At 34.2% G+C, this 14,820-nt stretch overlaps 1 protein-coding gene across 6 annotated transcripts in view; it reads right to left on the reverse strand.

The window, feature by feature from the left end:
* Positions 1 to 14,820, reverse strand: part of PCLO (piccolo presynaptic cytomatrix protein) — a 309,161-nt gene that overhangs the window by 174,544 nt on the left and 119,797 nt on the right. For all 6 annotated transcript variants that reach the window (XR_013960307.1, XM_080663233.1, XM_080663234.1 and 3 more), the window contains exon 4: positions 3,822 to 4,622. Coding sequence is in view for 5 of the 6 variants with exons in the window: in XM_080663233.1 (XP_080519359.1) it covers positions 3,822 to 4,622 (801 nt within the window). In the remaining variant the exon portion in view is untranslated. The remainder of the gene's footprint in view (positions 1 to 3,821; positions 4,623 to 14,820) is intronic.

The following is a 14,820-nucleotide window of genomic DNA, read 5'->3' on the forward strand; positions in this document are numbered from 1 at the left end:
GGTGACAAATAAAACTGCATGTCTTCATTAGCAAATATTATTAGAAGAAACAAAAAAATGACTGTGGAAGGTTTGGGGAAAACTTATTAGAGCAAAGTATCAAAAGGTTACATAATAACAGAAACATGCTCAGTTTATAATGTTCAATAATTCTGTTTCAATAAAATTGTTTTAAAAATTACTATTGTGAGACACAAAGAAATAATATACCAATGAAGATAGCCTCCATATTGAGGATTTGTATAACAAATATATATATATTTTTAAATAAAAAACTACATATTAGCCTGGCTGGTGTGGGTCAGTGGTTAAGCATTGACCTCAGGAGGTGGCTGACAGATTCCAGATCAGGGCTCGGTCCCCAGCAGGGGGTGTGCAGGAGGTAGTCAACTGATGTTGATGTTTCTCTCTTATCGATATTTCTATCTCTCTCCCTCTCCTTTCCCCTCTCTCTAAAAATCAATAAAAACATTAAAAAACAAAAAAAATAAAAAACCTACATATTAATTACTGAGGAATAGCTTTTCTGACTGGAGTTATTTTTTTAAAGGGTAAGATTATAGAGATAGTAGTAAAAATAAAATTCATTTACTTCTACCAGTTACAAGTAAGCCAGAAATGCACAGAGTGCCTTATGATTCTACAGATGTAGTACATGTTGTATACTACTGAGACCTTTACATTTTGAAGTATATCTTTAATATTTTGTACTCATTTAGAGAATAACTATGTATTTTAACCACAGAGGTTTACTGATTACCTCACAGAAAATTAATTTGAAAAGTTGTAAAGGTGAGGATTTAATTCCTTTTTAACAAAAGTAGAAGAATTGAAAATTTGCCCAACTTTTGGGTGATTACAAGTAGTTATCAGCAATATACTACGTATTAGGTATTTAGGAAGAAAGTAAACCCTGGTTATCAGCAATATGCTACCTTTTGGTTATCAGCAATATGCTTCCTTTAATTAGGAAAAAATAAACAATAGTTGTCTCTTCAAAAAAATATAATGTGAAAACACTCCTTTGAAGACAGATATTTGGAAATTATGTGATTATGCTATATGAAATGGCATGTCATTTTTAAAAGCTTTCAGATCTGCTCATTTAACAAACTTTGCAGAGAATATTTTATTCTGTTTATAAATCTTTCAGATAAAGAACTCTGGTGAGCTTCAAAGACATTTGTTAATAAAATATTTTAAAACACCTCATTTTCTGATAATTGGTATCGAGGAAGATTAACATTTATTTGTGGAGTTTCTACAATTAAGGAAAAAATTTGTTTTAAATTTCAAACTTAGAAAACATCAAGATTTGGCAAGTACAATCTTTGATCCACTTCTTCCAATTCTGGTATATGCTTGTGGGTTATCTTTTTTTTTTTTTTATGATAGCCATGAAAACTAAATGTCAAAATACAAAAATAAACTTAACTTAGAAGTTCAATTCAAATAACTCTATCAAAATATTTCGGACCCAGATTTTCTAAAATATTGAAGCACAGTCAATCAATGCTCTCTATAAAACACTATCTTTAATCAAATTTTAATGTGGTCAAAAGTATCTACATTTAAATACATATAATAAAATGATAATTTTTGTTTATTTCACTGATTATTACTTTATTTATTTGTCAATATTTTACATAGTAAATAATATATTAGTAACTTAATATGTACACTTAATTTAGAAATAAAATAAGTATATATACCCATATGTATATATTGAGGTTATAAAATAAAAGAAAAAGGATAAAAGAAAATGATAGAAAGTGACAAAGGTGCAAAATAATATAAAAACTAGTGCATTAAGAAAATATTAGGATTGTTTAGATTGTATTTAACAAGCAATAGAGAAACAGTAGATGTATGTGAGCAATAGAGTTAAACTGTCCAAACCCTGGAAAATCATCATTACCTGATGAGTATATACTGGAGTAGGGAGAAACAGAAGGCATAGTGACCAGTAACAGATTATTTAAATCACTGGTGAAAGGTCATGAAGGCCATGCATAGGATAGTGTCCTTAGGAATTGGAGCTAATGAACTGGAGTGTGATAAACTGGATATGGAGAGCAAAGAGCATGTAAAAAATCTCAGATCACTCATCCTGGGAAATTAGAGACAGGGTGAATGGTGGTGCCATTATCAGAAACAGAAAAGTCAGAAGCAGAAACTGCCTCTATACAGACTTCCAGCTTGCAATCAGGCTTTGAAGTGGGACAGACAATCTACTGAGTATTTTAAAATGCGGGTCTGACCATTAAAAGAGGGGCAAAGTACACAAGTGGATTTAGGAATTGTTCACGTGACTTCACTAAGAGAACAGACAGAACTCAAAGGAGAACAAGAAACCTCACGGTATGGAGATTGGGAAAGAGAGTAACAGTCACGATAAAGAGCTCAGACGGGATGATCAGAAAGACAAAGAGAGAACAGTAAGGGAAGGGAAGAGCCAGGAAAGACAGGATAGTCTCACAAAGGGAGAAATGGTGGGAAGCATCCCCTCTGCAGTGGTTAGCTAGAAGCTCTGGGTGGTGGTGGTGGTGGTGGCTAGATCCAGATATTAAGGAATACATAAATAAGCATCTACTTTCTCTGACTCTAATAAACTCATTTATATAATAAAGGGAGATCAAGATTTATTTAATGAGCTATACATCACATACCAAAGGTAGGTTAGTAACCGTGTGTTAAAAAATTTAAACAACAAAACAACTGAACCAGAGTCTGGATGGACTACAGGTTCTAATTAGACTTATCATATTAACTTTTAATACTAATAAATCATTTCATTTTCCTGCAAGTCATTGCTAGCATCCGGAAGGTGGAGGGACTGAGCAAAAAAGAAGGGGGAAAAGAGAAAAAAAAAATCATGGATAGGAATAGAGTGGTGATTACAGAGGGTGGGGGGAGGGGTCAGTGGAGATGGAGAAGGGTAGATGGGAGATAAATGGTGATGGGAAAAAATAAAATAAAAAGAAAATAAATAAATAAATTTATTCAACCAGATATAATGTAAGATTTCCTGTAATCTGAAAAATCAGAGTTCTTCTAAAATTGATATTATTGCTTTTGTAAATATTGGTTAAGATGGGGCACTTTTAAAAGTTTCTGCTAAAGAAAAAAGTGTGTGTGTGTGTATGTATATATATATATATATGTGTGTGTGTGTGTGTATATATATATACATACACACATATATATATAATATTGAGATTATGCTTGGATTATAAATAACCCTTCAATATTAAACACATTGAACAAAACTACAAACAGAATACATTAATTAAACTCATACTAAATACTAAAATGAACTTTAAAAAAATGACATATGTCTTAAATGTTTCCACTTTTTTTGCAATGACAAATATATAATTTTATGGTTGAACACAACTTGAAAGGCTTTTAAATGAGAAAGGAACTTGTTTACTCTTATTTAACCAAGTGGATAAGTGAATAGAAACTTAAAAATACACATTATTTCATATTAAAGGAGGATACTGATTTTATGTTCATAATGGAGAGGAAAAGGATGGTAAGAAACATTTCTTTATCACTCTATAGGATGTGGATAAATTATCTAATAGACATAAAAGCTAGAAAAATAAATTTTATGTCTATGCTTTAAGTTAGATTAAGCTGTCAAAAAAAACCCCACAAAGTTCTTCATTTTAGCAATCAACTGTTACACTTTTCTGAAAAAAACATTAATCAAAGGATTTTCCTTATATAATTACCATTAAGCACTCTATGTACTTAGGTAAAAATTAGTAAACTATACACATAAGACTGTGCAAAGTTAAGAAAACATAACTTACTGTTTTTTCTTTCCCAGGTTCCACCTGACCAGGCTTCGCTGCACATACTTCCTGTGGCTGGTCTTTTATTTTTTGAGCTGCCCCATCATCTCCCTCAGGCAACGTCTGAAGCATCCCAGGCCGTAAATCCTCCATCTTCATGGGGGGTGTTTTCTTTTCCTGCACTGCCTGAGGAGCCACTCTGTCTTCAGGCGTTTCCTCAGCAACTTGTACGTGAGCTTTAAGTAAAGTCTGTTTCTGTTGCTCCTCTAGAGCTGATGTTTTTGCTCCTGGAGGAAACTTTCTGTCTTCAGGAGGTGGCTTTTTGTCTTCAGGAGGTGGCTTTTTCTCTTCAGGAGGTGGCTTTTTGTCCTCTGGAGGTGGCTTTTTGTCCTCAGTGGTTGGTTTTTCTTCTTCAGGAGGTGTTTTTTTTCCTTCAGTGGTTGGTTTTTTTTCTTCAGGAGGTGGCTGTTTTTCTTCAGGGGTTGCCTTTTTCTCTTGAGGGGCTAAAGCTTGGTCTTTTTCTTGTTTACGCTCTTCTTGTTTTTTACCCGTGGTTACCTTGGGAGGCATTTTTTCAAATAAAGGTGTTTCTTTTACCTTTTCTGGTATGATTTTTCCACCTTCTGTTTTTACTTCTTGTTCCTTCTTTTTAACTTTTATTTGACCAGGCATTGCAGTTTTCTGAGGTGATTGTTCTGTAGGGAAAGGCATAGGAGAGGCTTTTGGCCCTGATGGTGCAGGAGGCATTTTGCCCATGTCTCCAAGCTGCCCGGACATCGCTCTCTGGGTTTGGCAATTTAAACAAAGCCATTCTTGAATCTGCAAATAAAACAGCATTGAACAGATTAATTATATGATAATGTATTTGTTTCACTGCATTTACCTGAAGCATACTAACCTCCATCTTGGGTAAAAACTGCTGTTTAAAATTTTAACCCTGCTATTCTGGCTTCTGTAAACATTTGCTTGCTTAAATAATAGGGAAAAATAAGACTACTCCCATTCCAGAGAGGCCATAAACTATGCCCCAGACAGAGTTGTCAGTGCTGGCGTCAGGCCAGGCCTTGAGATATGGTCTCACAGCCCTGTCCCAGCACACAGGACTTTTTCTCAGAAGGTTTGAAAGTCTCGTTCCAAATTTGGAAGACAAAGAGCTGAAAAATATATAAATAAGAAAGACTTCCACCATATTCGGCCCCAGAATTTGAGAAGCAAGATTTTCTCTGGGCCCTCTAGCACTAGCAAAATGAAAGGGACTCAAATAAATTCGGCTTATTGATTAAGTCGTCTTCTGATTTACAATATAACACACCAAGGTTAAATGTGGCAATTTCTAGTTCTTTTTTGTATATGGAGAATTGGACCACTGTTTTCTAAATCAGTGAAACGGTGATTTTAAAGAAGACTGCAAAAAGACTTTGAAATAAAAAAATATGAGGGATCCTTAAAGATGACTAATTTACTCTCCTCACTATAAAAAAGAAAATAAATATTTAACATTAAGATGGACCCAGGGAAATACCCTCTCTTTTTTCTTTTTCTTTTTGTGAAAAATATGCATTTGTTCCAAATAGAACTATTAAATTTCATAGTAATTTTCATTTAATTGCCAATTCATCAAGATTTTTTTTTTCTTTTAGCCTATAGTCACGTATCTCTTAACTTGGGTCAAAGATAGCTCTATGTACCGCAGTAGAACTTTACAAAGTATATGGAGATTTTTCAAGAATCACTTAGGCATAATTCTCTATCTGCTGTAGGATTAAAATAAATTTAGTTTTTAATAACATTCACACTTCTCATGCAATTGAACAAGACACATTCACAGGCTCCAATTGTTTGGTATCTTTACCCCCACAGTTTTTTGAATTGCTGACTAAAACAGTTCTTTATATCACTGCTCCATAGTGTAATTCATGGGCTACCTTTGCCAAACTATGGGGAGGACATGCAAATTCATGGGAACTACACCAAAACTATTTTAGCAGGATCCTGGTGTAGAAGAAGGTGGATCTGCCCTTTTAATAAATTATCGGTTAATTCTTTTACAAGCTAAGGACTGAAAACTCTCTCAAAATATGTACAAATAATTATAAGGGAGACAGATTATATTTGACTAATAATATTATAGAATTTTTCCCTTACTGATGTACATTGTGCTTTTTCTTACATTATACTTGCTACCATGTAAAAAGTAAAAGCTATACGTACAGCTTCTAATTGTTACCATTTAATGAGTTCTTATTTTGTAAAGTACACAGTTGGAGGCTCATACAAAATAGTATTGCATTCATATGTTTCACTGTCTTCTGCAAAGTTCAATTTCAAAATGCTTTTCATACTACTACATCACTCTTTTCAGTTGCATAACTTAAATTATTTAGAGACAAAAATCACTTACTGTTCTAAGATATTATCAGATATATTAAGTTTCATTTCTTACCACAGCTTCTAATTTCTTTAAAGACATAAAAAAGTTGCTTTATAATGGCTCTTTTGAAATCTGTAAGCCACTATAATTCTTATTTGCTGATCTAAAAGAGTAAAGACAAAAGTCAAATATTTAACTTCAGGGAAATGCTGACTACAAAACATTAGTATGTATTATGGATTAATTTGCTCTTTATGTGTATGATCATCCAGTACCAATTCCCTTCTTAATCTCCTTCTTAAGCAGCTCTGAAGTGAATTGTGGCTTTTTAATGTAAGACTTTATATAAAAGTCTTAGGAAAAAAAACCTGATTTGATCCCTTATGTCAAATACTAAAAGCTCCAGCCCATGTGCAGAATTGTCCCTGGAGGAGATACTTCCATATTATCTACAGGAAATCAATCTTAATCTCTGCTGTGGTTTTAAAAACTTGGTTGAGCCACGTTTAGGAAATCTTCATTCAGAGCCTGACATTTAAAAAAACAAAACAGACACAAAGAGCTGTATCACTGTGCCGTTTTGTCAAATGGATTCTAAAATCCAAATTCAAGTGTGTGTTAACCATTTCCGTCTAGGGCATATCCTAACGTAAACATGGGAATTTTTAGTATACCAAGAATACAGGTTTAATTACATTGGCAATTCTTTCTTTTTAAAATTCTTTACTGTTTAAAGTATTACATATGTCTCCTTTTTCTCCCATTGACCTCTCCCTGGCCACCCCCAACCCCCGCCCCCCTCACAAACCTTCACCCCCCTCATGTCTGTGTTCATTGGCAATTCTTGTCAATTATAAAATATGATTATTTTATCTGAGTTTTGGAGAAATATTATTCTTACAAAATTCTCCTCTCTTGCTACTTTCAGCATATAATACCACAGTGGTACACAGCTCTTGTTAAAAGGTGTGTTGAAGAAATTAACACAGTGACTATTTCAAGATAGTATATTCAGTATTTTCACACATTTGAAGTTCAGATAGGATAAAAGGTATATTCTAATTAATTATAAAACACTTCATTCTCCTGATTTAAAATAATGCTAAATAAACGTACAAGCAGTGATAACCCACACACTACTAAGGTCTCAAGGCAAAGAGAAGGCAATAGTGCCAATCTAAAAGAAACAGAATTGATCCTTACAGTTTCATTGGCTACTTCAAATTCATGTTTTGCTTGATATCTCGTACATATTCATTTAAACCTAATATTTTTAATCACTGCTATTTTGTAATATTTTTAACATGATGTTGCTTTACTTGTTCTCTTGGTTGCATGATTGACTTGAATTTTGAGTAAGACTACAAGGCAAAGCCTATTTTTTTTTTACTATCACCAAAATTAATCTGGAAACTGATGTTACTATTCTTAATATGTTACAAATAATTATGACAACTATGTATCTACTAGAGGCCTGGGTGCACAAATTTGTGTACCAGTGGGGTCCCTCGGCCTGGCCTGCGGGATCGGGCCGAAACTGGCTCTCCGAAATCCCCTGAGGGGTCCCGGATTGCGAGAGGACACAGGCTAGCCCAAGGGACCCCACCAGTGCATGATCAGGGCTGAGGAAGGACACAGGAGGTTGGCCAGCCGGGGAGGGACCACGGGATGGCTCCAGGGCATGTCAAGCCCATCTCGCTCAGTCCCAGTTGGCCAGACCACAGCAGCATCTGCCCCCTGGTGGTCAGCGCACATCATAGCAACTGGTTGACTGGTCGACTGTCTGCCTCCTGGTGGTCAGTGCACATCATAGTGAGCAGTTGAGCAGCGTTACCATATCATTAGCATATTATGCTTTGATTGGTTGAACAACCAACTGGTTGACCGGACACTTGGCATTTTAGGCTTTTATTATATAGGATTCTGTATATTTCTTTCTATTTCTATCTATGGAGTACACATAGCATTTGGAAAGTGTATTTGTAAGACTTATTCCATCAAGGAATGCACATCAAAGTAGGAGGACTAAGACATGAGTAAAAATAAGTATACTAATAATTTGCATTAAAAAATAAGAAAAATAAAAAGAATGCAATGGATTTAACAGGATTGTCTGATGAATCCATTTAGAACATAGATTTAATACATCATGAGTCTCACAAGAGTATTTTTTCACCAATTAGAAATGTTGAATGGATGGTCTCAAATATGTGTCTCTTCTTTCTGCAGCCCTAAAACCAAAATTATAATGCCAACATAATCAACAAGGATGTTTTAATATCAATAAAGAACTGAAAGACAGGGGAAAAACTTATAGTAATATCAACATTTTATATTTCTTTAAACATGTACATTTAATTTTTTTTTTTATTGAGAGGGTAGAAAAACTCAGAGGCTACAGTAAAATCTAAAGTGGAAATGAGAAAAGAAAAAATGGACCAACATGAGTAAAAATGAAATTTCATTTTGGACAACAAGAGTCGTTGTCATTATCATACATCATTAAATACAAACACAATTACTGGAATAATTTGCTTCACAAAAATAATTTGGGAAATGCTCTGTAAACACCTAACAAGATGTAAAAATCTGTGGTTTGCTATTTTTTTTCATTCTTTACCAAAATTAATCCCAAAAATTATTTTATCAATATAGTCAGGAATTTAATTAAGATGTATTATATATCTAGGTCCAAAAATATTATCTGTACTTTTAATTCCTCAATAGCTATACCATTAAATATTCATAATGTTTCTAGTCTAGTGGCAATCTGAAGATAAATTAATCAAGATTCTTTAAATTATATAAGAATTCAGTGCATAATAAATCATTGCCATATATGATTTTCACTAGCTGAAAAGATTTTACCAAACATACCATTATGTAACACTTGCAGTTGTGAAACACATGACTATTCGTATTTTGCCTTATAGTTAAATATCAAGTTATGGTTTTCTCTTTGAAATAAAGACAGTCAGTTAGGCAATAAAAATATACATGATAAATTATGTATAATGTATTATATATGTATATATGTGTATATACTGAAAGCATTTCTATTATTTACTTAGTTTACTACATAGAAAATTACAAAATATAAATGCTTATGTAGGCTTTTTAACATATTAGTCATCAATATGGATGCTCTCAGACCATTTCTATTTGTTTTTCTTCGTTTTTAAAATAGATATTACTTTTAGTATACTCTTAGTATCTTGATAGGACAAAACATAATAAAAGTTTATATTTCAGCCTTAGCTGGTTTGGCTCAGTGGATAGAGCATCGGCCTGCAGACTGAAGGGTCCCAGGTTCAATTCCGGTCAAGGGCACATGCCTGGGTTGCAAGCTCGATCCCCAGTGTGGGGCATGCAGGAGGCTGCCGATCAATGATTCTCTCTCATCACTGATGTTCTCTCTCTCTCCCTTCCCCTTCCTCTCTGAAATCAATGAAAATAAGTATTTTTTAAAAAGTTTATACTTCATCTAGATTTTTAATGTATTAAATAAATTCAGAAGACTGTAAAATCAAAAACATTTTATTCAAAGTTTTAATATTAATAACCAGCATGTCAAAATTCATCTCCAAGTAGGAAAAATTCTGTTAGTTTATAAATATGTAACCCCACTTTGATCAAACATACTAGAACATATTCAATTGTCAGCTAGTACATGTTAATAAAATGTATTTATTTTAAAATTAAATGATCAGGGCTTGTTCCAAACAAAATAAAGCTCCAAAATTCCATTAATCTTAAGTGGAGAGTGGGAAATGAAGGCAATAAAAACACAGAAAAAGGATGCTGCTGTGCTACTCAGCATTTTTCCATCAATAAGCAATTTGCTTTATATAACATTTCAGCTGTAACTATAGCAACAATACCATTAAGGAAAATCTGAGAACTTCAGGCTTGCCTATTTATTTTTCCAAGTATCTTTTCTGAAGCATGATAATAAGACCTGCAGCAGGTTGAAATTTGCCATTAGACTTAAAATGAAAGGGAAATTATTGTTGCAAAACCTACACAGCATGCATATTTGTAACTGAAAAATCTTAATAGCATTTTCACGAGAACCTTCATTACAAGACCAACTGGACTGATTTTTGAAGTTTGTATAATGTCCGTCAACGAGATATTTAAGCAGAGACTTGGTTGCCCCTACTCAAAATTCTGTAAAAAAAAAAAAAGCTAGCAATCAGGGAATTGGTACTACTAGTATAATACCATTGAGTTTCCTGCTTACTATCAAGATTTTTAGTGAACAATAAAATTTTTACATGGGTTTTTGTTTTTCTGTTTATTTGCTTATCGTTCAGAATGTTATTTTTTTAAGCTGAGAAATAATTACACTAATAATCTTCTTAGAAATCACTGTGACTCATTGACAAATCCAAGAATTGGGAGCAATGTTATCTGCAAATTGTCACTTGTATCAATGTCACTTATAGTCTTAGCATTATGGTGTTCTATTTATTGCAGGCCCATACACTCTTACAATTCAATTTGCATCCTGAAAATCATTTTTTGCTTATTAAACGTCTAAATTACTTCCTTTCGTCCTTGAAAGGGAAAAGGGCTGAAATCACAGTTCATGCACTCTTTTTTCAGATTACAAAATCAGTTGTTCAGACTACACAATTAGGATATTAGAAATATATGAACACTCATGAGACTGCACTGTGCAACTATATGCAATAATGTATTTATAATATTTCTATTTTTATCCCTTGCTCCCTAAAACTGACTAAGAAGTGTGTCGGCTCTTTTTCTTATCATACTTTTTTTGACTCAAATATACAGCTTCCTCAGTATATTTTTTCCCTTTACAAGCATTGAAACAAAACTAACTCATATCCAAAATACATAATTGAAATATTGGGGTTCATCCTCCTTTAATTTATATGTAAGTATAAGGATTATATCAGAATATATTAGAACATAACCACGTATATGAAAACTAAGAAAAAATAAAAAGGCATTTAATTTTCAAGGAATTACTGAATGTGAAGGGTAGGAATCAATAATGAATTTTAATAGAATATTGGATACTGTTAGGAACTTGTACTGGGGTTATCACTCCTAGGTCTAAATTGATCAGTAGTTCTGTCCCTACTCATTTCTCTAAGACCCTCACACCCCTATACACCCACATGAAGTCTCTGTTTCATTCAGTTGAATCTTTAAATGTAAGTTTCTATATAATGTAAATTACATTAACAGAAATTTCCATAATAGAAACATGCCAACTAAAGTCTTGTATTTCTCACCAGGGATTAAAGCTATATTTAGAGTATAATTGCATACTCCTAATTGATATTCTTTTTCAGTCAATTCTTCTTTGACTAAATCAGGATAATTTTTCTAGACACTTTCTCATCATGGTTCATATGTATTTTCCTAAACTAAAAAGTAATCTCAGAGTGTTTGATATTTTAAATACCATTACATAAATAATATATAAACACACAAATGAATTACTTCAAATACCTCTGAATTATTACATGAACACAATTTTAACAGAACTTATTAATGAAAAGCAGAGGCTTAGTTTCTTTCTATAAATATATATATGCAAATGAATATATATTTATTTGCATGGATAAGAACAAAATAGTGTTCATTTCCCTAATATCTTCCTAACTTCCTCCCTCCTATCTACCTATTATCTATCTATCTATCTATCTATCTATCTATCTATCTATCTATCTACCTACCTACCTACCTATCTCTCTCTCTCTGGATAGAGGGCAGCAGGAAAAGAGGAGGTATAAAGATCACTCCCAAATTTCTGCCACAAATTTCTGGCTAAGATAGGAACAACAGGGAGAAGGAGATATTTGAATATCCAATATTTTAAAGACATTTTTTAATGTATCAAGTGATGATGCTGAGTTAATTGTACCTATGGGTCTGAAGCTCAGAAAAGAGTTATGATACAGAGATACACATTTGGGAGTAACAGCGAATCTATAATGTTTTAAGCTATGGAAATTGATGAACTCCAAGGGAAAGGATGTAGAGTAAGAAGACCTGAGGAGCTATAGCCACACCCTGAAGCTGTATAACATTTGGAAGCTTGGTTGAAGGCAATGGCCTAACATCAGAGCCTGAGAATGAGCAGGCAAAGTCATAGGTAGAACAGAAAAAGAAGCATGTACTATGGAAACCAAGAAAAAAACCCTTGGCCTGTGTTCCAAGTGGTTAGAGCATGTTGGCCTATGCACCAAAGGGTCACGGATTCAGTTCCCAGTCAAGGGATTCCCCAAGTTTATTAGAGACTAGCAAGAACCAATTGTTTTGGTAAACTGATATAACAGAGTGGTTGGGATATAGGAAATGCAAGCATAAAACATAAGTAACTCTTTAGAGAAGTTTCATGGTGAAGGGTAAGTGGAAATAAATCACTGCATGAAATGAATATAAATTCAAGGCCATAAAATCTGAAAAGAGATAACCCGGATTTAGAGACAGGTTCTACTAGTTCCTATCTGTGTGGATTTATGTAAATTACTTAATCTTTCTGTGCCTCAATGACTTCATTTTAAAACTGGTGACAATAATAACTTCATCAGAGGTTTTGTGGAAAAAACACACACACACACACACACACACACAAAAAAAAAAACATGACATATGTGGAGTTCTTAGAACCATACCTGGTAAATAGTGGATACTATACATATTTGTTATAGTTTAGTTCAACATGTAAAAATCTTTAGTGCACTCAAATGTTGAGTGACAGAATCCAACATAGAAGAAAAATGAAATATATTTATCATTATCTTTAGGAAGAGAGATTGATGATTCTAATCATCTCAGTTTTGCTTATGAGAAGATTCTATTTTTATGAGCACTTTATCACTTTTACAATAAAATATTAAATTATATTTTAGAAAAAGTACATGTCATAAAATGGTGCATAATTACATATGTTGGGAAAAGAATAACAATGATAAAAACTATTATATGTATCTACTTTTGTTGAAAATCTTTCACGTTATTCTAGTATATATATACTAGAGGCCCAGTGCACAAAATTCATGCATGGGGGGGGGGCATCCCCTCAGCCTGGCCTGCACCCTCTCCAATCTGGGACCCTTCAGGGGATGTCTGACTGCCAGTTTAGGCCTGATCCTGAACCGGCAGTTGGACATCCCTCTCACAATCCTGGACTGCTGGCTCCTAACCACTCGCCTGCCTGCCTGCCTGATCGCCCCTAACCATTCTGCCTGCCGGCCTGATCACCCCTAACTGCTCTCCTGTGCCGGCCTGATTGCCCCTAACCGCCTCTGCTTTGGCCCGCCGCTGTGGCTTTGTCCGGAAGGACGTCCAGAAGGATGTCCAGAAGACATCCAGTCTAATTAGCATATTACCCTTTCATTATTATAGATATGTATATATACAGAAAAAAATACTACAAGAATACTTGCCAAAATTATTAACAGTAGCTAATTATAAGTGACAGAGTTATAGAGTGCTTCAATTTTATTTGCTTTGCTCCTGTTTATTTTCTACATTTTCTGCAATTAATATTAATCATATTTTTGTAAGTGGAAAATGCTAATTCAAAAATTAAAGAAATTTTCCACTGGATCCTGGAAGTCTATAAATTAGGGCTTGATCAGAACCCAAGCTATGTAGCTGATACTGAAGTACTGAACGTGGGCCACCAATCTCCAGCCACTGAGTCAGCACCAGCCTTTCTATCCAAATACCTGAGGTAGAAGCAAAAACCTTGTTAGCTACATATTGCTGTCCAAACAATGTTCATAAAACACAGATCTGTGTATGACAAACTCTTAGAATGACTCTCCTTCCTTATGAATAAAACAGCCCATTTGTAAGCCCCACCAACAAGCATTCAGAAGTGGAAGGTGAGTACGTTTTCTCTCTCATGGTTAAATGTTTTTCATTTTTCAGTTTACTTGCCCAGAGGCCCTTTCTTTTCTCACATAGGGAAGTTTTGCCTGTCCTTCAGAAACTGTTTTGTTAGCTAGTACTCCCGAAGCATACTACAGTAACTTTCTCTTTGTGTATGTCTTCTCCAGTCTCAGCCATTTAAATACAGGACAAGCCCCGCTAGGGCAAGGCTTCATCACCTTCTGTTGCCTAATAGCCTCTTAGCAGTTGTAATTCACCAAAAGATGTGAAATTCAGTATAAAGTTGGGAGAGATACGGGCTTGATACCATCTTAGAATCCTAAGATTAAGAGACTGTTACATCATTACACAATTAAAGGTGAGATAGAAGCCAAAAAAAAAAAAAAATGCAACAGAAGACAGACTTTCAACATGCACTAGACCAGTGGTCGGCAAACTCATTAGTCAACAGAGCGGCAAACCGCAGCTCACGAGCCACAAGTGGCTTGCGAGCCGCAGTTTGCCGACCACTGCACTAGACAATCCAATTATGTAACTAACATCTTTGTCCTAATTTCCTGCCTAAAAGAGCAAATTTTGGCTTGACATAGAAGTTCAGTTTCTCTGGTAGCTACTACCAGAGAGTGAAAAACAAAACAAAACAAAAAACAACAACAAAACAAACAAACAAAAACAATGTGAGTATCCTGGCCCTTTTTACTTATTTCTCACAGTAACAGTGATTACAATAGGGAACATTTTTTTTGAGCAGTGACTATGTGCCAG

Source organism: Plecotus auritus (assembly GCF_963455305.1).
Source record: "Plecotus auritus genome assembly, chromosome: 4".
NCBI lineage: Eukaryota > Metazoa > Chordata > Mammalia > Chiroptera > Vespertilionidae > Plecotus > Plecotus auritus.